The 18982-nt window shown below is 49.9% G+C and overlaps 4 protein-coding genes across 4 annotated transcripts; 3 read left to right on the top strand and 1 right to left on the bottom strand.

Annotated features, from left to right (window-relative positions):
• Positions 1–1756: 1756 nt before the first annotated feature.
• On the bottom strand, positions 1757–4062 carry CDEST_15579 (Putative zn(2)Cys(6) fungal-type DNA-binding domain-containing protein; the record flags this gene model as incomplete). Its single annotated transcript, XM_062931734.1, has 4 exons — positions 1757–2084; positions 2202–3002; positions 3156–3613; positions 3799–4062. 4 exons carry the CDS (start codon positions 4060–4062, stop codon positions 1757–1759), a joined length of 1851 nt encoding a protein of 616 aa, XP_062787785.1.
• Positions 4063–8629: 4567 nt separating this feature from the next.
• On the top strand, positions 8630–9679 carry CDEST_15580 (Putative extracellular membrane protein, CFEM; the record flags this gene model as incomplete). Its single annotated transcript, XM_062931735.1, has 6 exons — positions 8630–8981; positions 9048–9229; positions 9288–9324; positions 9378–9445; positions 9493–9605; positions 9658–9679. 6 exons carry the CDS (start codon positions 8630–8632, stop codon positions 9677–9679), a joined length of 774 nt encoding a protein of 257 aa, XP_062787786.1.
• Positions 9680–12822: 3143 nt separating this feature from the next.
• On the top strand, positions 12823–13543 carry CDEST_15581 (uncharacterized protein; the record flags this gene model as incomplete). The annotated part of the gene is made up of 3 exons (XM_062931736.1): positions 12823–12881; positions 12929–12996; positions 13058–13543. The coding sequence occupies 3 exons, from the start codon at positions 12823–12825 to the stop codon at positions 13411–13413; spliced, it is 483 nt and encodes a 160-aa protein (XP_062787787.1). The 3' UTR covers positions 13414–13543.
• Positions 13544–17793: 4250 nt separating this feature from the next.
• CDEST_15582 (uncharacterized protein) lies at positions 17794–18429 on the top strand. Its single transcript, XM_062931737.1, has one exon. The coding sequence runs from the start codon at positions 17949–17951 to the stop codon at positions 18294–18296; it is 348 nt and encodes a 115-aa protein (XP_062787788.1). The 5' UTR covers positions 17794–17948; the 3' UTR covers positions 18297–18429.
• Positions 18430–18982: the final 553 nt, after the last annotated feature.

Consider the following 18982-nt stretch of genomic DNA (forward strand, 5'->3'; position numbering starts at 1 on the left):
CACAGTTCAGGCCGTCAATCAAGGGGCCTCACTACGGTGGCTTGGGGTCCACTTCGACCGGAGACTCACTTTCAAGAACCATGTGAAAGGCCACTGCGCCAAAGCATGCCAAGTGGTCAACGGACTACGGGGACTAGGGAACACCGCCTGGGGCGCGCCGGCACACCTGCTGCGCCGTGCTATTGCCTCCTGCGTATTGCCCATTCAGTACTATGCATCAGAGGCATGGTGGCCGGGCAGGAATCGGATCAAGAATGGGCACATCGCCTCGAACGGGGTCAACGGCCTACTCAACCAACTTGATATTACGCAGGCCAAGGCTATTCGAGCTGCACTTCCTGTGTATAGAACGACGCCTGTACTGATCCTACAGCGTGAAGCTGCCCTGCCCCCGGCAGAGGTGATGCTAGATGCGAAGCTCCATAAAGCCTCTGTAAGGATCCATCGCCTTGACGATCGACACCCCCTCCGAACGAGGCTCGGAGACAGGCCCGGACCGGACTCAAGACTGCGGCGAATGGCAAGCCTTATCGAGAGAAATGCCGAATACATCGACCCGCTAGAGCTACCGCCTTGGGAGCGCTCAGCCGACTGGCACACAGCCCTGAGCATGGTCGGCTATGAACCAAGGAAGACCAAGGATGAACTGGCCACCGCCTTTACAGGTAGACTGGGAACATTCTCAAAGCGGGACATTGTTGTCTATACTGACGGTTCCCTAATGGTGGACGGTAGCAGAACCGCCGCCGGAGCAGGCTGGGTTGGGTACCAGGCCACACGGCAGATCTTCCGAGGATCAGAGCCGCTCGGCCACCAGACGGAGGTCTTTGACGCAGAAGCGCAAGCCGCTTTCCGGGGCCTACTGGAAGCCATGAGGTCTCCCACGGCGCGGATGGCAGACAATGTTCACATCTGCCTCGATAACCTCGCAGTCGCAGCCAGACTCGTCACCCGGAGCCCAAGAAGCAGCCAGGCTAGGTTTAGGGCCTTTAGTGAGCTCTCCGCCTCTTGGGCACAGAGAGGACGGACAAGCTGGACGATGCCTGGCAGGGTATACATTTGGTGGTGCCCTGGACACACGGGAATAGCTGGAAACGAGGAAGCAGACGCTCTTGCCAAGGAGGCCTGCAGACAAACCCCAGAATCACAGCCACAGCCTACATTGGCGCACCTGAAGCGGGAGTCCAGAGCAGCCGATCTGCAGGCTTTCGCTAGGAGATGGCCGTCAATCTGCCCTCGGCAGTATGCCGACCTTGGGATAAGTCCTCATCCCAAGCCCCCCGAACTTCGCCTTCCTCGGCATCTGCTAGGAAGGCTATATGCGGCAAGATCGCATCATGGAGACTTTGCAGCGTACCACGAGAGATTTGCCCACCAAGACGCACTACTTCACTGCAGTTGCGGAAGACGCAAAACCCCAGTACACTTCTACTTCTGCAAGCGTGGCCGTAAGGCCACCCCGCGGCATCTCCGCCGACGTATGGCGAAGGCAAGCATAGATTTTCTGCTAGGTACTACGCAGGGAGCTTCTCTTCTGTGCGAATGGATGGAGGCGACCAATTTCTTTTCCGAAATCTGCCCGAGTCATTGACCAGGAACGTTAGGTGAAGACGGCAGCCTGTAAAATAGTTTAGATTAGGATAGACCATGTCGGTACCGCCCGGCACGTCCCTTTTACTCTGGACGTTAAATACATCATCATCATCATCATCTAGCGGCGATGAGGCAAATTAACAAATATGAGGGCCGATTTGCTTTATTTGCTTTGGCGGCTGCGCTGCTCTCCGCTCCCCACCAGTTCCAGCGGCAAACTGTCGGCCCATGATAGATACCGTCTGTAAAGCACCTCCATGTGCTCGATCATGCTGTACCCCTCCACCCGCAAGATGTTGCCGTAGTTCACCCAGGTCATGTCGTGTGCGATCAGTGCTAGTTTGCAAAGGTACGGGAATGTGGTTCCCATATAAGCTGAGAAGTGCGACCCGTCCGGAGATTTGGCGTCTTCGAAGTTCTCTGCGTCTCCTGGGATAGGCAATCTAGGCGGATAGGCTATTTTGCACGTCTTGTTCCGCGCACATTGTGTTCTTTTGAGAGGTCAAAACGTTAGCTGTACGAAAAGAAAAACATCAAGGGGGGGGCTGCGAAGTCATTCCTGGCGTCAACGGTTCTTTGCAACGGTTCTGGCCAGCAGCAAAACGTACGTGATGTAGACAAAGCTTCCCCAGGCCGTTTGTGCCAGTGCGTTCTCCCAGAGAAAGTCGGTAGCTCCGTCTGGCCATCTCTCGGGCATGCCCTCGTCGGCAATGCCAAACAGCCCTATGCTTTTGGCAAGATCGATAGCGTGATCCAGATGCTCGGTAGCGGCCGTAGTACTCTTTGCATGGCAGGTCGCGGACATGCTCAGGTAAAGCATGGCGGCCACGGTGTTAGGAGTTGCCATTCCCATTGTTGTTTCGTGTTCCAGGAGCCGTTCCGCCTCATCATAGAACGAATAACTCCAAGCCGTCGCCTCCAAATCGTATGACGCGTAAGCTTGCTGCAACATGATATCAGGGCATATTCGTGAGCCATAATTTGCGAGAAGAGCAATGTATCTTACACAAGTCCAACTAAGCAGGGAGCTGACGAGGAACCTGGAGCAAAAGCGCGTGCCGCCGGACATCAAATCGTTTAGAAAGAGATCAACGTCGAATAGCGCCGTGATCGCATGGTCTGTTTCGAGATACAGAGAAACGATTCTCCTGGCTGCTAGACTGGGGATTTTCACTCCAGTCCATGCCAAAATGTCCGCGTTGAGAAGTCTTTCGTCACAGAGAGGTGGGAAATCGAGAATTCCGGCCTCTCGCTTGCCGGGCTTGTCTTGGGAACTAAAGCTGAAACTATGACCGGCACTTCCGTCTCGCGAGTTCGCAGTCATAAGGCGAGGCTTACCACCAGAAGAAGACGGTTCTGAGTCTGAAGTAGAGAGGCGAGATGGCGTGTTCGTCGAAATTGGCAAAATTCTGATTAGCACATCGTAGTTCAGCCTTCCGGAACCAAGTTTGGATCTTTCTCTCTCCTACCTGCAACAAAGCCGTTTGTGACAATGTATTGTCACCGCCAACATCCCTGATAGAAAATCTTCAAATGATAAAAATAAGAAAATGGCAACTTACTCTGCAGAAGGCGATCCGACAGAATTGCTTGGAGCTAGTTTCAACGCAGAATCGTACTCCGTACGTGGGAGTTCTGTCAGAGCCCAAGGTGAATAGGCAGCGGCGTGACGCACCATCAACTCGAACTCCAGAGAAGTCTGGCCAGGGGGAGGAGCCACCTGGATAAGTTTGTGGAAGGGGTGGTCGTCGGCGGAATAGAATTGTCCTTGAAGGCTATCAACGATGTTCCCAGCATCTCCCCCGACTCGCAACTGCTGGAGGACGTCGTGGACTTGGTCATCGGGCACGAAGCGAAGAAGACCGAGCAATGCAGCAGCGTGTTTGTGACGGTTGGCTGTCTTCTCTTCGAGCAGCTTCATTCCCAGGGGGATGGAATCCAGAATCGTCTTGGATATGGTAGCATATTCGCAAGCGAGGCCGCGGCGTTTGCAGTGACTGCATGGTCGCAGACCGTTGCACTAGAACACAGGTCAGTGTCTTGAACATGGAGATGAAAGGCCGCCGTCTCTTGATGGCAGCGGGTGCCCGTTTCTGACGGCACTTATCCCCTCAGCAACATCCGTGAATGGTTTTCCAAGCGTGTTCGCGAGGGGGGGTGTGTGAAGCTTAAACGGAGTTGCGATGGGTAATATCAACAACCTACAACACCCAACCCATAACGCACGAATGCACCACTGCCAAAGAAGGGCCCAGGTGTGTCAAATAAAGTGGAAGCATGAGGGATTACCCCTATCTTCTTCTCGTGACAGCTGTTGCAGGCCTTAGTGGTCGCTTGACGCTTCCTATTGGAGCCCTCTTGGCCGTTTGGAATCCCTGAGAGAGCCTCGCCATCCTCGTTGGCAAGGTTCTCGTTGGTGGTTGGTGGAGGACTTGGAAGGATGTTCCTGTACTTTCGTTCCCGTTGCATGAGTTACTGAGGTCCGAGAGGGGAGCTTCTCGGGGCCGGGATGATGGTGTAATCTGGCTGGCGAATCGATCGGGAGAGAGATGAAGGAAGTTGAGAACGTGGGAGAGGCTGGCCTCATACTAGTAGTCCATAACCTGATAGTCAGTACTCATAGTTAGGCAATTATGTGAAAGCGCATGGAACAGAAGTGCAACGAGAGGGGGTATCGGAGTGGCTGTGGCTATGAGGGCAGCATAGGCACCCATTTACACACCAAGTCTTGGACACAAGGGGAGGATCGAGCTAGGGCAATGTGTTGGTGGCTTTCCAGGGGAGCCAGGCGGGATATAAGTAACTGGATAACACTTTCTCGTGCGGATGGCGACTAGACGAGTTAGTCGAGAATCGCGCAGACTAGGTTCTTGGTGCTGCTTGTCCACGCTTAGCGAGTTTGTTCTCATGCCAGATTTACACCGCTGTAGACAACGTGCATCAGTACCATTGCCCGTTTGTTTTCTGCGCCTTACAAAGTATTAGTGCCTCTACTTATCCATTCTCCCAGTTGTTGTGATGCGACTTGGGCGCCTTTTCGGATGACGCTTCGTCGAGACAGGTTCCCCGTAGGAATCAGGATTCTGCGCCAGAGGCCGGTGCCAAGCGACGCCTAAGATTAGGGTTTCTCGCTGAAAAAAAGGCTGCTGGGTATCAAATTTCACGCCCGACACGGGAGAATTGAATCGCCGTGTTCAGGGTATGTTGTGATCTTTTTCGTGGTACGAGGTCTTGCACAACCCCTGATACCACCACCAGAGCCCCAGTCAGCATGTGACGAACGACCTAGGACTGCAGTTTTCGAGACCCGGGCGCCCGTCGCTCGGTTGTGACGATGTCCGCTTTTAATTGGAGAAGGGGGAAAATAGAAGGACCAGGGCCTCCGAGTAGCTATGCTTTTCCAATTAATGGTGATTTGAAACCCCCTCCAAGATTCTCTTCTCGATTCTCGAGGCATGAGAGGAGAGAGGAGGGAGGGGTACTGAAGAACCAATGGATGGGAGCGCCCCATGGAGCCTAGAAACTCATTGCTCCGTGGGTATGTAGCAAACAGCCCCACTCCTTCGGCCGGCAGACACAACTATACCAAATCAAAAGAGTCCAACGCGAGACGGCAGATAATAAAGCCCAATCAGGATACGAAAACTGTATGGGCTTCAGGGAGATTACTGCCGGGTGTATTTTCAAGCCTTTGATTTAGTTTTCTTGCTACCCAAATCATCACTCATGTGCGACTACCGACCACCTAATCAAGTCACCCTGCGGATAACCAGTCACCGGCCCTCAAAAAACATATTCAACAAGGACTACACTCTGCCCTACATTCCACACTTTGAAAACACTCCTATCAAATCAAGAAAACTTTCACAACACTCTGCGTCCTATGAACGTGTTTTGACACACACACGCCCTCCTCTCCGCCCCTCCGACCCCGCCACAACGACCGCGCCCGGGTCCTCTTGGTCCGCGCCCGAACCTCCCAACACCGCCGCCTTCTCCTTGGATCTCTTCACCACTATAAAGGCCTCAGAGATGGTGCTGACAAATCCGAAATCTTGTCGTTGGTATTGTGGCGTGATGGTGGTGAAGTTGACTCGTCGCGATAAGACGCAGGGAAGCGCGTCAATCTGTCCGGAGGGGGGTTCGCTGTGGGTAGCCAGTGATAGTAGGTATCAGACTGGATATGATGTCACGTAGTAGCAAGAAGTACGTCCTATCTGCGACCATCTGGTAAAGGGTATGGCTTGTGCAATCACATAAGTCATGGCGCGGAGCAATTGCCGCTGTGCTTTGGTGGTCGTCTGCAATCAATTGTCGTCCAACCTTCTGCTCAACACAGAGCTCCATAGCTGGCCGTTCACATGGAAGACAACAAGCAAGTGCGTTCGGTTCGCGGGATCAAAGTTGAGTTGCCATGACATTGTTTAGCATCAGCCCTGCTTGATCAGGGGTGGCTCGTGGCCGCGATACTCAGCAAGGCCTCATACTGGCCCAGCTCGTTACAGATAAGGAGTGTTTCACTCGCTTGTCTGTTTCACTCGCTTATCAACTACGTTATAACAACTGGGATCTAGAAATGGATTCTGCAGACGGAGATGTAGCAGAGCAGTTAGAATCGTTGTCGGATGGTGGAGAACGCATTCCATGAAAGGTCAGAACCTGCTCCTCCAGGAGCTGGATATGGACTGTGCAGATAGAACACGTAGTAGAGCAAGAAATCTACTTGTTACATGGCTGGGATGACTGTCGACCAAAAGTCGGAACCGGTTCCCGCGTCATAGTCGCAGGTGCGCTAAAACTGGCTTTCCAGTTGATGGCTTTCCAAAGTATCAACAGGAGCCGGAAACGGATTTTGCGGGAACCATACACGGCACAGCGAGGTCCTTGCTGTAAGAGTTAGATGTAGAGCGTGTGGACAGGAGAGGTAGTGGGTTAAGGAGGACCCTTGTTGAATGGCTGGGGACACCCCTCCTTCAAAGGCCAGAACCGGTACCTGCCTCATCGTTGCGGCGACGTTGGAACTGGATCTCTAGGTCTTGGTATTCATTTCTACACAACAGGGCAGGAGCCTAGTCGCGTGGCTGGGAAGACCTTACCCCAACAGCCAGAATCGGCTGGAAGTGCGTAGTTCTAAGGGCGACGAATGCCAGCTTCTAGACCTCGACTTTCCAATATATTAGATTGAGCCAGATGCAGACTCTACGGAAAGGGCTTATGTCGGGGCGAGCAAGATCTTAACGCCAGGCTTGAGAATGGTCGCCATTAAGAGTCAGAACCGGCTCCTGCCATTTGGCTGCAGCTGTGAGGGACGACAGTGCGGAGGAGTAGGGCCTCGTTATGTGACTGGGGACATTCACCATCTAGTCAGAATCGGCTCTTTGAAGTAACGAACCCCCATTGGTATGGAAGGCAATCGGGGTTGGATGCCTCCCTCGCGAACAGTGCACAGAGCCAAGCAACGCCCTTATTGCTTGGCTGGAAAGGCTCCCCCAAAAAGCCGAAACTGGCTAGCTGTGTTAGATTGACGCCTAGGTCCGGATAAAAGGCAGCCCAAACTGGCTTATCTGCGTTACTGCAACATACAAGCATTGTAGTTTTGACAGGCATTAATCCGGACCCAGGCGTCAATCTAACAAGATGTGGGTCCAACGGATAGGCGATGTGCTGGTGCGGGCAAATTTCTTGTTACTGGCTGGGATGTCCACTCCTAAAAACCATAAAAGGCTTTCAGCTGTGCGTAATTGCACCAGTGCGAAAGGTCGATTTTCAGTCTCCGCTGTGAGAATCGCAGGATGAGCCGGCATCGGACCTTACAGTCAGGGTATGCGGCGAGACAATCAAGGTCCTTTTTGTAAGTTTAAGAATACCCAATCAGTCAATTAAATCCGTGTATTATGTAACGTGAAAAGAAGCCCTACTGTCGGAATAGGATATCAGCCCTCCAGCGCGGCTCGGCCGATCGGGCCAATTCGGGCCCGGGCTAGCTACGGCCGACAGGGAGAGCTCAACCTATCAACCTCATCTCAGCCCCAGCCCCTAGATAGCTTCTTCCCTTCTACAACGCAAGAATAACAACAGAGATTACTCCTTCGTTCAACCCCACCGTATACGGTAACCATCGAATCCCCTGTGATTCCAACACATATTCACTGGATTCTCGATTCTTGCATTTCAGTACATCTGAGATATGGTCCACGCATTCCCCTGCCTCTCATTCGTCACTGTATTTCTTGTGTAACTGGTAATATCTTGAAATTCTAATAAAGAGCAGCTGTTTTTTTGTACAACACGTCAACGGTAAGTGTGAGAAGATCATTCCTGTCAACATGGGGAAGCGCCACATCATCATCAGTAATGCATAAGTATACCATCGCATCTTGTTGACGTAGAAGGTTAGCTCCGGTCCGCAAACAGCGTTCCCACGATGAAAACACTTGGGTCGGTGAGCTAAGAGAGCAGCTAGGTTTGTATCAGTTAGCTCTGATGGTCGTTGAGCCAATCTGGCCCTCATTTCGTTAAAGCTTCTCCACCACAGATTGCAGCTACGGCTTCTCCAATGGCATCCATCAAGAGCCACTGCTTGAATGGATACCCCCAAAGGATACATGCTATTTAAGCTTTTGATAAATTAATCGCGTCAGACTAATTAATGCGCTCCGACTTGGAGCTTCAAGGGGATCAGCTAGAGCTTTAGCGACGCTCCACAGTTGCCATTTAAGTTTAGGCTTGGGTGTGTGTGGAATGTTGCATGCCTACTCTTTGGCCATGTCAGAGTCTGCAAACAGCACGAAATGTAAGATATTACTCGCAGTGTAAGAAGAATGCTGCACCATTAAATAGCTGTGCAGACCCAAAGCAGCAATATACTAGCTTTGTGGCATGTGAGCCAGAAAAGAAATCCCCGCTCAAAGTAGCCCCTGTCATGCTCCCTTCTATTGTTTCAAGATCACATTGTAGCGCGAGTTTCCGAAATTCATTTCACCAACAGTTGTCTCCATCCAAATTCGCCTACTGAGAGTCCAGCAACTGTTTGTAGATGATCCTCGTTAGACACGAATGGTTTCCTGTGTCACGATTAGTCACCCCCTACACCATGGCCTTCGCTCGCTTCTCGATTCTCCTTGCTTGCTCTTTCGCTTTTAGCGTTTTCGTCGTCGTAGGGGAAGATCTGCCCTATCAGGACATCCCCATTTGTGCTGTGAGCATACTTTCTATCCGTCGACCGTGGCATGACACTTACTCACAGATACAGATCCGCTGCATGGTCCAGGAGATTAAACACTCTAACTGCTCTATTCCGGACCAAACATGTATTTGCAACGACACTTTTTTAGCAGGAATCATGCGGGAATGCGTTATGAGTAACTGTACAGTCAAGGAAACGCTAGGTAAGAATTGCGAACTGCCATCCTAGTTACAGCGTGGAAAGAGTACAAAGTTTACCAACAATGCAGTCGCCCAAAATCAATCGATGGCAGCCTGCGGGGTGCCTTTAACTGAGCTGGACGCAATCCATCAGTGGTTGCGGCCAATGCTTTTCGTCATCCCGACAGTTTTCATCGCAGGGCGGTTAACCAACAAGTGGATGAAGCTTTCATCCTGGGGCTGGGACGACATGACGATCATTATTGCATACGTAATTATAAACTACGTTCACTTCCTTGTTCGTCGAACTTTCTCTAACTATTTTCTAGATATTGAGTTCTCTTTTTCTTCCGGCGGCTTACTTCGGTAATCGCAACCGTGCATCAGCACAGGTAGCCAGTGACACTAATGTTTCGCAGCGGAAAAGTCTGGCGTGGGAAGAGATATTTGGGCTCTTACTCCAGACCAAATCACAAACCTCCTCTTTGTAAGGAAGTAAACTATGCAAATCTTTCAAAGGCTAACATGAGGTAGATGGTGCTTCTGTTTGGATTTCTATATTTTACCTGTCTGGCTTTTGTAAAATCTTCGATGCTCTTTTTATACCTTCGAATTTTCCCTGACGAAAAGTTTCGTAAGGTATTATGGTGCACGCAAGTCTTTAACCTGCTTCTTTTGATCTCTTTCGTTACCGCACAGCTTGCAATCTGCCAACCTTTGAACTTTGCTTGGCTGGGTTGGACGAAAGAGATCAAAGGTAAATGCTTTAACAGGAATGCACTTACTATCGCCCACGGTGCTATCAACGTCGCCTTGGATGTGTGGATGCTCTTTTTACCTTCGACACAAATCCAGGGTTCAAATCCACGACACTCCACGACACATTCGTGAATATGGCGTGGATATGGATGCTGACTAATAACTTCGATGTGGAATGGGTGGAAATGGATCCATTATGGAAATGGATCCATATTGTGGAATGGGTGGAATGGAAACCTACTTTGTCTAACAATGGTAATTAGTGGGCCGCATCCATGCCTTGGTGACGTCGATGTTATTGTCACTCGTCCATCAGAATCCTATCTAGCGACCCGATCAAACCGGCACGCAACCAACTCCGTAGTGTCTGACAAAGCCCAATTGTGCTGGCATCTAGCCTATTGCGGCTCTTGGTCACCATGCGGCCAGTGGTCGAGAATAACCTCTCGCACTCGGCTGACATTGGTGGCACAGTAAGCAGATCCAAGGCCATCCTAGACAACCGGGGGTATTTAAGCCGCCTCATGTGCCAGTATTCGTAGGGATCTGTGACAGAAGCATCAGCATCCTCGATATCACGCTGCCACTGCCCGTATTCATCAAGATCCAGACCGCCAACTGAGGACCTAGGCGATTGAGCAGGGGATTGAATTGGCGACTCGGTAACAGAAACCCCCCCGGCCGTCAGTCCTCGCTTCTTTGTGCGCCACGCTGTGAACTTGTTTCTTGAGGTCTTCAGCCGCTTATTGGCAGGCAACTCAATCTCTGGGTCATCGACCTCCAGGTCCCTATACTCTCTCTCCCAGAGATCCTGGACCATCTCCTTCGCCTTGGTAATCCATAACTGTCTTTCGTCGTCGTCTCCCCACAAATCGTCAAACAGTGCCCACCGGTAGGCAGGATGAAGAACTGCGGCGCCATAGATCAAGGGGCTATCGTTCAGATGCTCGTAGTATTCGTTCAATTTGAGCCAGCCCAGATTGATGTTGACAGCGAGGTGATGGCCGTCCGGAAAATTGGCGACTGCTCTTTTCGCGGATTCGAGGGTTTCGAGAAGAAATTCATACGCGTGAATAAGATCCCAGCTTGTTCCTGTACAAATCAGCTGTTAGAATAAGAATCGGGCCGCTTTTGAGAAGTATAATTAAGGCTTACCAGACAGTGGAGGGTCGATCTCGTTTTCCTCGACCTTTCTCCGGTGTTTTCCCTGCCCATCACCCTCAAGGCCTCTCACAACCAGCTGGAAGTCAAGCAAAATGTCGTAAAGAGTCCCGAGCACATGCCAATCATCAGGTGTCATGTGATTCTCTTCCTTCAGGAAGAAGGGCAGCTTGGAGCCCTTTTTGATGTGGCCAGCTCTCGTCAAGTTGACCTTCTCCCACTCGTTTGACGCTCTCTGGACAAAAGAATTATAAAATGGCCTTAAGACGAGAGCGCGCTCAATCATCGAGAATTGAGAAAGCCACCGGGTAGCATTGTCGACCACAACTCCAACTGGACGGTGTTTCTTGAGCTGAGCGTCATCAGAGAGTTGGCTCTCGATAGCCTGTACCTTCTTGAGCATATCGGTCCACGTGTCCGATCTGCTCACCTCCTAGGTATTCGTGAGTATAACAAATAAAGCCGGGGATTCAGCCACCTACAACAGCAAAGTTATGCCATTTTCCAACAGAGCCTCGCCTCCTCCAGACTTCATGCTCCTTCGCTGCCGTATGAAGTCCTTCGAAGACCTCTTTCTCGAAAGCATCCGGGTTCTTGCCATACAGCATCTGTTTCACTACTATGTTGACAACGTGACCAACGCAGCGAACCCATCGCTTCTCCCACTCGAAGCCGAATTCTAATCCAAGCTCCCCCATCGAAGTTTTATTGTTACCGGCATTATCCAGTGTGAAATATCCGACTTTATCGCTGATCTCGTACTCTCGAATGATCTCGATGATCTGCCCGGCGATATTCTCGCCTGTGTGCCTCTCTGTAAGCTCAGGCAGTCCGAGGACACACTTCTGTGGCCGATTGTTTGAATCCCGAAAAACACATGTGATGCCGTATAAGGCGTGTCGGTTACCAGACTTCCAGCCATCGTACTGGATATGGATCTGTCCCGGACTCTTTCGCAAAGCGTCCTTCACTCTTTCCATGTTGTTAGTAAATTCTCGCTCTGCGATGGCACGCACGGTCACGTCAGTAATGTTGGCTTTTGTGATCTCCACCGATGGATTGAGGTAGTTGAAGATGTCTCGAAGATCTTGATCGTTAACGATCGAGAAGGATTGGTTAGAATTGACAATCCAGTTGACAAGTTTCTGCTGGAATACAGTTTTGTCAAAACGTTTGATCAAGGTATTGATCAAATCTTGTTCCTTCGGCTCCTTCGGGTTCAACTGTAGAATTGTTGCAATGGACTGATGTGCTTTCTCAGATGCCTTGGCAGGCTTTTGCCTCTTGCCTGTCGGATCCATAATGCCATTGTGGTCCGCGTACAGGTGACCCTCCGCATTCTGCAACCCTTTGATGGCATAACTCTTTGGCCTCGGCCGCTTTTGCTTGATGCAAAGGCAACACACCCATCGGCGTTCCCCTTTCTGGGCATGCTGGATATCGTAGCCGAACTGATATACCCATTGACGCACTTGGCCGTCTCTCTCCGTCAAGGTCCAGCCTTTGTAGAGCTGAAAGAGTCGTTGATTGTCTTCTTCTGTACGTTCTGGAACGGGTGTGGTTGACTTGGTAGGATGGAGGGCGGCCATTTCGATTTGGGGAAATAAGGGCGTGAGTAGTAGTAACCCCCCTAGAATAGACTTGTTTGAACTTCGTGTACGGGTAAAACGGGGTGGAAAATTGTTGCTATTGCGTTGTCGTTGGCGATAGAAAGTACTTGGGGTATGCGCTATTTCACAAGGAAATCCAGGTTTTTTCAGCCCCCACCTAAATCTTCAATCCTTTCCACAATTTCCACATATGGAACATATGGAAGGGGTTCTGTGGCGTGAATATGGAAAGGCTGAAGCCTACGTGGAATGGAATGGAATGGACATGGATCCATATTGTGGATCCATATGTGGATTTCGTGGTATGGATTTGAACCCTGCACAAATCTACGGAATGCGGATACAACGTATGAAGAAGTTGGGTATAATCCTTATGTTTAGCATTGGGTTCTTGTGAGTCAGGCCATTGGTTTACGGAAACGTTACTAATCAGTGAACAGCCTTACGGCAGTAAGTGCCTACCGCATCAAAGCGGTTTTAGCTTTTTCGACATCTTATAATGCTTCAGGTTTGCTTGTGAAATTTCCGATATCTTGTGCTAAAAGTCACGTTCTGACTTTTGACTTTAGCCGATTCTCTGCAGACTTCTGTATGGTCTCATATCGAAGTGATTGTGGGAGTTGTTGTAGCGTGTCTTCCAAGCATCCGACAGCTATGGAGAAAAATATCCCCGTACATACTCCAAGTTGTATACAATCCGAAGCCGAGTAAATCACCCCAGGATTCAAAGTCCACGAGCCAGAACTCGAGAGCACCGTCAAAACCTCATGCAATACAACAACCAATGGTCTACGACGAGTCCTCGATAGCCCACTTGGTCGGAGACCTCAACAGAATTGACCTCAACGCCTTGCGCCCGACAGAAGCTGATTCGCCAAAATCAACAAAAACAAACGCAAAAACTAAAGGAACAAGCCTGTGTTAGCAGCGCTGCCGCCAAAGCCAATCTATCAAGTCAAGTTCCAAACAAACCCATCAAATCGGGGCTATTCACACTACCAAACAAGCAAGTTTTCGATCGCGATGTTTGATACATTGGATTTGTTTGCTTCAAGGGCTTGGTATACATATAATCTACCAATTAGAAAGCCAGGCTCAACCTTAACCTTGCTCGAGACAATATATTGCTTTTTCTGAACGCACCAAGCGTGTTTTTTCGCGATGTGAGGCCTTCTTTTGAAACTTTCATGGTGCTTTCGTCTTCTGGCCATAAACTGGAGTGATCTGTGATATCTCCTGGCATCAGTTTTGGGTATAAATAGGCCTGATATCCCTCCTTCTGACCGTTCTCTTCATTCCTCCTCATGCCTTTAAGATCTATACCTCATTCAATAACCAACTACTTGCCATCGTTGCCTCCATCTCTCCCCCTTCCAGTACTTCGCGATGCCTTCTCTGGTATAAAAAGACCCCTTCCCCCTCAAGGCCTTGTTTCTTTTCATGATGGCAGTCTCTCATAGCCCACCAGTTATAATCTGGTTGCCATTGTTCTCGTGGCTATTGATGATGGTGATCTCGACCTCTTGCGGTCTTGAATAGCCTCATCCCCTCGCCCATCATCTTCTCTGCTGGCTGCTGACACATCTCTGTATACTAGGAAACATCACGAACTCCCTTAACTTCCAATGCTCTTCAACTGCTTCGATCCCCTACTCAAGTGACCGCCTAGATTAGGACCAGCCTTGCTACGATCCTTCCTTTGGACCTATTAATTAGTGACCTTATACTAATAACCTAAGGTAATTAGCGCTTTGTTCTTAAAGAACAAGTGGCTCGGAGGGGTAGTTAAGGGAGAAAAACTTGGATTAGGGCCTATAGTGTTTTCCTTATTGAGTTAAGCTTGAATGGGGACCTTGGAGCTGCTTTCTGGTGTTGTAAGCGATGCAATACCAAAGGGAGGCTAGAGTTCTTTGCTGCTGCTGCTTCAACTTCTTCTGCTGAACATCTTCGTCGGTATGTTGGTGTTTTTCTATCAGTGTTGATAATACTAACTATCACCAGTTGTCACAATATTAGCCACATGTCTAGTGAATCGAATCCAGAGGATTCCAGCCCTAGCCCTAGAGACTCTCCTCCTCCTTCAAAGAAGAGGAAGGTCTCTAGTTTGCCCAAGGCTAAGTTAGGCAGCATCCAGGACTTCTGCCTTGCCATCATCATCAACAACAACCTTCCCTTCAACCACTTCGAGGGGGAGTTTGTACAACAACTCCTTCGATACCACGATAATACTATTGCTTGCCAGATCCCCTGGGGTAGAACTTCGATGATGGATCATCTCTCTTCCCTCTTCCTCAGAGGCAAAGATATCATCAAGGCAGAACTTTGTGATGCTCTCTCGAAGATCCACCTTGGCTTTGACCTCTGGACCTCTCCCAACAATTTCGCCTTTCTTGCGGTTACTGCCCACTTCATCAGCAAGAAGTGACAACACCAGAATCGACTTATCACCTTCACACAGCTTCAGGGCGATCACAGTGGGCTCAACATCTCCAACCACATCCTCAACAGCCTTCTTGACTGGGATATACTTCCCCTTGTGGGAGCAACCGTCTCAGACAACGCTAGCAACAACGATATCTGTATTGATTACCTCTATCGCCATATTGACGCCTCAATGTCTTCTTCTGATCGACAAGAAAGGAGAATGAGATGCTATGGTCACATCCTCAACCTTGTGGCTCGAGCCCTCCTCTTTGGCAACGATCGCAACATCTTCGAGGCAGAGTCTGACTTCTACCAATCAATCAACAACGTGGAAGAAGACTTGAAGCTTTGGAGGAAGGCTGGCCCTATTGGGAAGCTCCGCAACATCATCCTCTTCGTCAGATCCTCTCCCCAGAGGTCAGAGAGGTTCATGAAGGCATCAAGAGAGGTTGACGCTGGATCTGACTTCGAGTTATTCAGACAAGGCCAGAGGGAGACCCAGCTTATCCTGAACAACGAGACAAGATGGAACTCGACCTGTCTTATGATCGAGAGAGCCCTCCAGAAGAAGGCAGAGATGGAGACCTTTATCAACTGGGTTCAGGATGATAAGAGCATCAAGAGCAGGATACCAGCTGATGATCTCCTTACACCAGAAGACTGGAAGGTCTTGACTGAAGTGAAGGTTATCCTGGAGCCCTTCTACCTTCAGACCAAGAGGAAAGAAGGATGGGGCAAGGGGGATGGCCACGGTCGACTCTGGGAGGTCATGACTGGTATGGAGTACCTCCTCGAGCATCTCGAGGAGTGGAAGAACTTCTATAACTCTGTTCTTTACCCTGCTACTCCAGGGATCGACCTAACCCAGGTTGAGGAGTCTCAACTATCGCAGACTCGGTCTGGTCGACTATTGAGATCATCAACAGTTACTCCAGACCCTCCTCCTCTACCTCAGTATGTTTCCAAAGACTGGGGCAGTCATGCTGCTCGGTTTGGGAGCCTCTCCTCGATGTTTCAAGAGCATCTTCGAACCTCTGTTGAATTGGCCTGGCAGAAGATGTCAGACTACTACCAGAGGCTGGGAGACTCACCACTCTTTGCTGCCTCAATCGTTCTCCATCCTGGTCTTGGTTTATCATATCTTGGAGCAGTATGGGATGAGGGGGAACAGCTTCAATGGCTACGCGATAGCAAGAAAGACATCAGAGAGTACTACAACCACTGATATAAGCCTTCTGCCCCTCCTCCGGCCACCCCAGAGGTCGCAGATGTCACCCTTCCTTCATATGAAGAATCCCACTTCAGACAATGGATCAACAGTCGAATAGGGAGGGAGACCCTCAGAGGGAACGCCCAGGTTGACGATGAGCTTCAGACGTATCTCAGGATGCCTCCTCAACCAACTGTTGACCCTGTCAAGTGGTGGAGGGATCACCAGGCTGACTTCCCTTCCCTCAGCCAGATGGCTTTGGATGTGATGGCAGCACCAGCGATGGCTTCAGACTGTGAGAGGGCTTTCAGCCTTGCAAAGCTGACGATGACCTCACAACGACAGTCTCTCCAGCCTCAGACGATGGAGAAGCTTCATCTGTTGAAGAACTGGCTGAAGAGGGGAGTATTGCCACTAGGCTGGGCTAGGAATATTCAGGATTAGATAAAAAGGTGGGGGAAGGGAGATCTCGCGATAGCTTCATTTGTTTTCCTAATCGGGTAATACCCCAGCCCTCTTGTGCGATTAGTAATACGCGTACTTGCTTGGTTGATTTGGTAAATCAACCAAACAACCAATCTTAGGGGGTCAAGGAGCCAAACAAGCAAGTTTAGAGGCCGATTTGACTTGTTTGATCTGGCGGCAGCGCTGATTGAAATATTCATCTTGGAATGATTGAGGCAACCCAGCTTACAACTCAGGTACAAGTAGACACTAATCAGGATGGAGGCTCGCAACGTGACAGCAGTGGTTTTGATAAGAGGTAGAACACTGCAAAAAAGCAAGGACTCGATGTTGCTCTCAGGGGCAGGGTTGTTTGGTAGGTAGGCCAGGCCATAGATGGGGTTGTTGGATGGTTGAATTTAACATGTCGATACTGCAATGTTCATACCAGGATATCATATACTAATACAGAATCATCACACTTGAGTAGGTGGAATGGCTGACATAAGCAAACTTGGAAAGAATAAGTATCAGCAAAGTGAACAATAGCAGGAAATCAATGGAGGCCCAACCTACCAAGCCCCCTATGTGCGTTAGCAATGTTGTGGACGCATGCGGCGAAGGCTAGCCCTAACCTCAGGGGCTGTAGGGGGCCGCTACTGTCTTAATAACATTTACCTCTCGGGCTGAGTTTTAGAACTGACTCAAGGACCACCCCCCCTAATGCCTACATCGCACCATTCAGAGTAACCTAACCTCCGTAATGAAACTATAAGAGGCTCACTCGGGCAGCCAATTGGCACTTCCCTGTTATCAAGGTTCGATATAAGAAGCGGATTGGCATATCAGTAGAACTAAGAAGAAAACCATGTGCAGATACTTCAGTCTCCTCATAGACCGTGATTAGTCTTCCCACACGCCGATGTCACCATGTTGGGAGATAAGTTTTAAATACACATAATGTGACCTGTCTGAATTCAAGATCATAAGTCACTATGACCAGACGGCAAAGAAAGGATACTACTAGTCCCTTGTTGGCTGGCTATCTAGCTAGCTGGGCGAAAGACAGGCGCCTGCTGCTCTACCTTGCTAAACAGGGGCTAGACCAGTCCCACTTCTGCCCAGGCTAGGTTTGTCCCAGGCTTCAGGGTTTTGCATCTGGCTTTCTGCGGGCGTAGGGTTCGATTCCGGCGGTTGGGTTCAATTCAGCGGGGTAAGACTTAAAAGGTATATCTAGAGCTTTCTTGCCGTCGACAGCATAACAATAATAAAAGCACATTTCTAATCCCTTAAGAACTACTGTCCTCAGTTCTTCTGCAAGCGCACTCTTATATAAGAATACCAAAAAGATCCAGACTCTGTTTCAACCACAAAAACGTAAGATGAGGATCTCAGTCGCTGTCTTTACTTCCGCCCTCGTCCTAGGCGTTCTCGCCGCACCTATCGACAAGATCGCTCCCGCTAGTACGATCAACACCCTTAACGATGACGTCGTTAACGCAACAGTCGTCGACCCTAGCTACATAAAGAAGCGTGAAAAATATTTCGAGGGCGGTGGAGGAGGAAGAGGTGGTAGAGGAGGAGGAAGAGGCGGCGGCAAAGGGAAAGATAAGTCCAAGGACCATGGGACCAGGGGTGGCGGCGGCGGCGGCGGCGGCGGCGGTACGTCTAAGCCGCCGGACCCGAGTTGCGGACATGATAAAAAGGACTCAATTGATGTTGGCTGCTGAGCTGGATATCTGGATTTGTAGACCTAATTTAGGCTTCTTTCGTACTCCCTTGAATAAGGCTAGTTTTGGATGACAGAAGAAGTAGCTCCAAAGCATTCTTCTCTATTTAGTCGCTTACAAACCAACTAACGTAAGTGTCGGGTCAGTCGTTCATGTGGGTCAGTCGTGCACTTTTCAGGACCTTCACATTGAATCAATCATTTACTCACCCACAACGCCTTGAATTTACTCAAACTAATCGAAATCTAAACCTCCAGATGCTTCTCTATCTATCTCACAAGTGCGTGCATTGTGACCAATGTTTCCGCAGATGCTACAGTGCTTTCCGCGCGGTTGCGCCTTCCTCGCGCGACTACTACCCGCACGCGTTTCCTCCTCTAATTGTGTATTGGCGTCTTTTTGGTCCAAAAGATCTTGTGCCTCGCCGATAGTAAGTGTGCCCCCTTGTGATGTTGCTGCTGTAGACTGTCTGCGTTTGCTGAGTTGGCGAATGAATGGGGAGCATTTCGAAATATGCTTTGACTCGGTTACCTACTTTGGTGAATCGCGCCTACACCACCGGCGGAGAATTCCATCTTTGCTGGGGCTTCCTAGTGGCTGGGATATCGTTGTTCTTGGGGAAGACGAAAGTTTACTAGGATTCCCTGGGCCGCCTGGTTGGCGAAGTTGGGTTCCTGGAAGAGCGT

The sequence above is a fragment of the Colletotrichum destructivum genome, chromosome 12 (genome assembly GCF_034447905.1).
Source record: "Colletotrichum destructivum chromosome 12, complete sequence".
NCBI classification, from domain to species: domain Eukaryota; kingdom Fungi; phylum Ascomycota; class Sordariomycetes; order Glomerellales; family Glomerellaceae; genus Colletotrichum; species Colletotrichum destructivum.

Coding starts and splice junctions, on each gene's coding strand:
- CDEST_15582 (XM_062931737.1), top strand. CDS start 17,949: ATGAGGATCTCAGTCGCTGTCTTTACTTCCGCCCTCGTCCTAGGCGTT.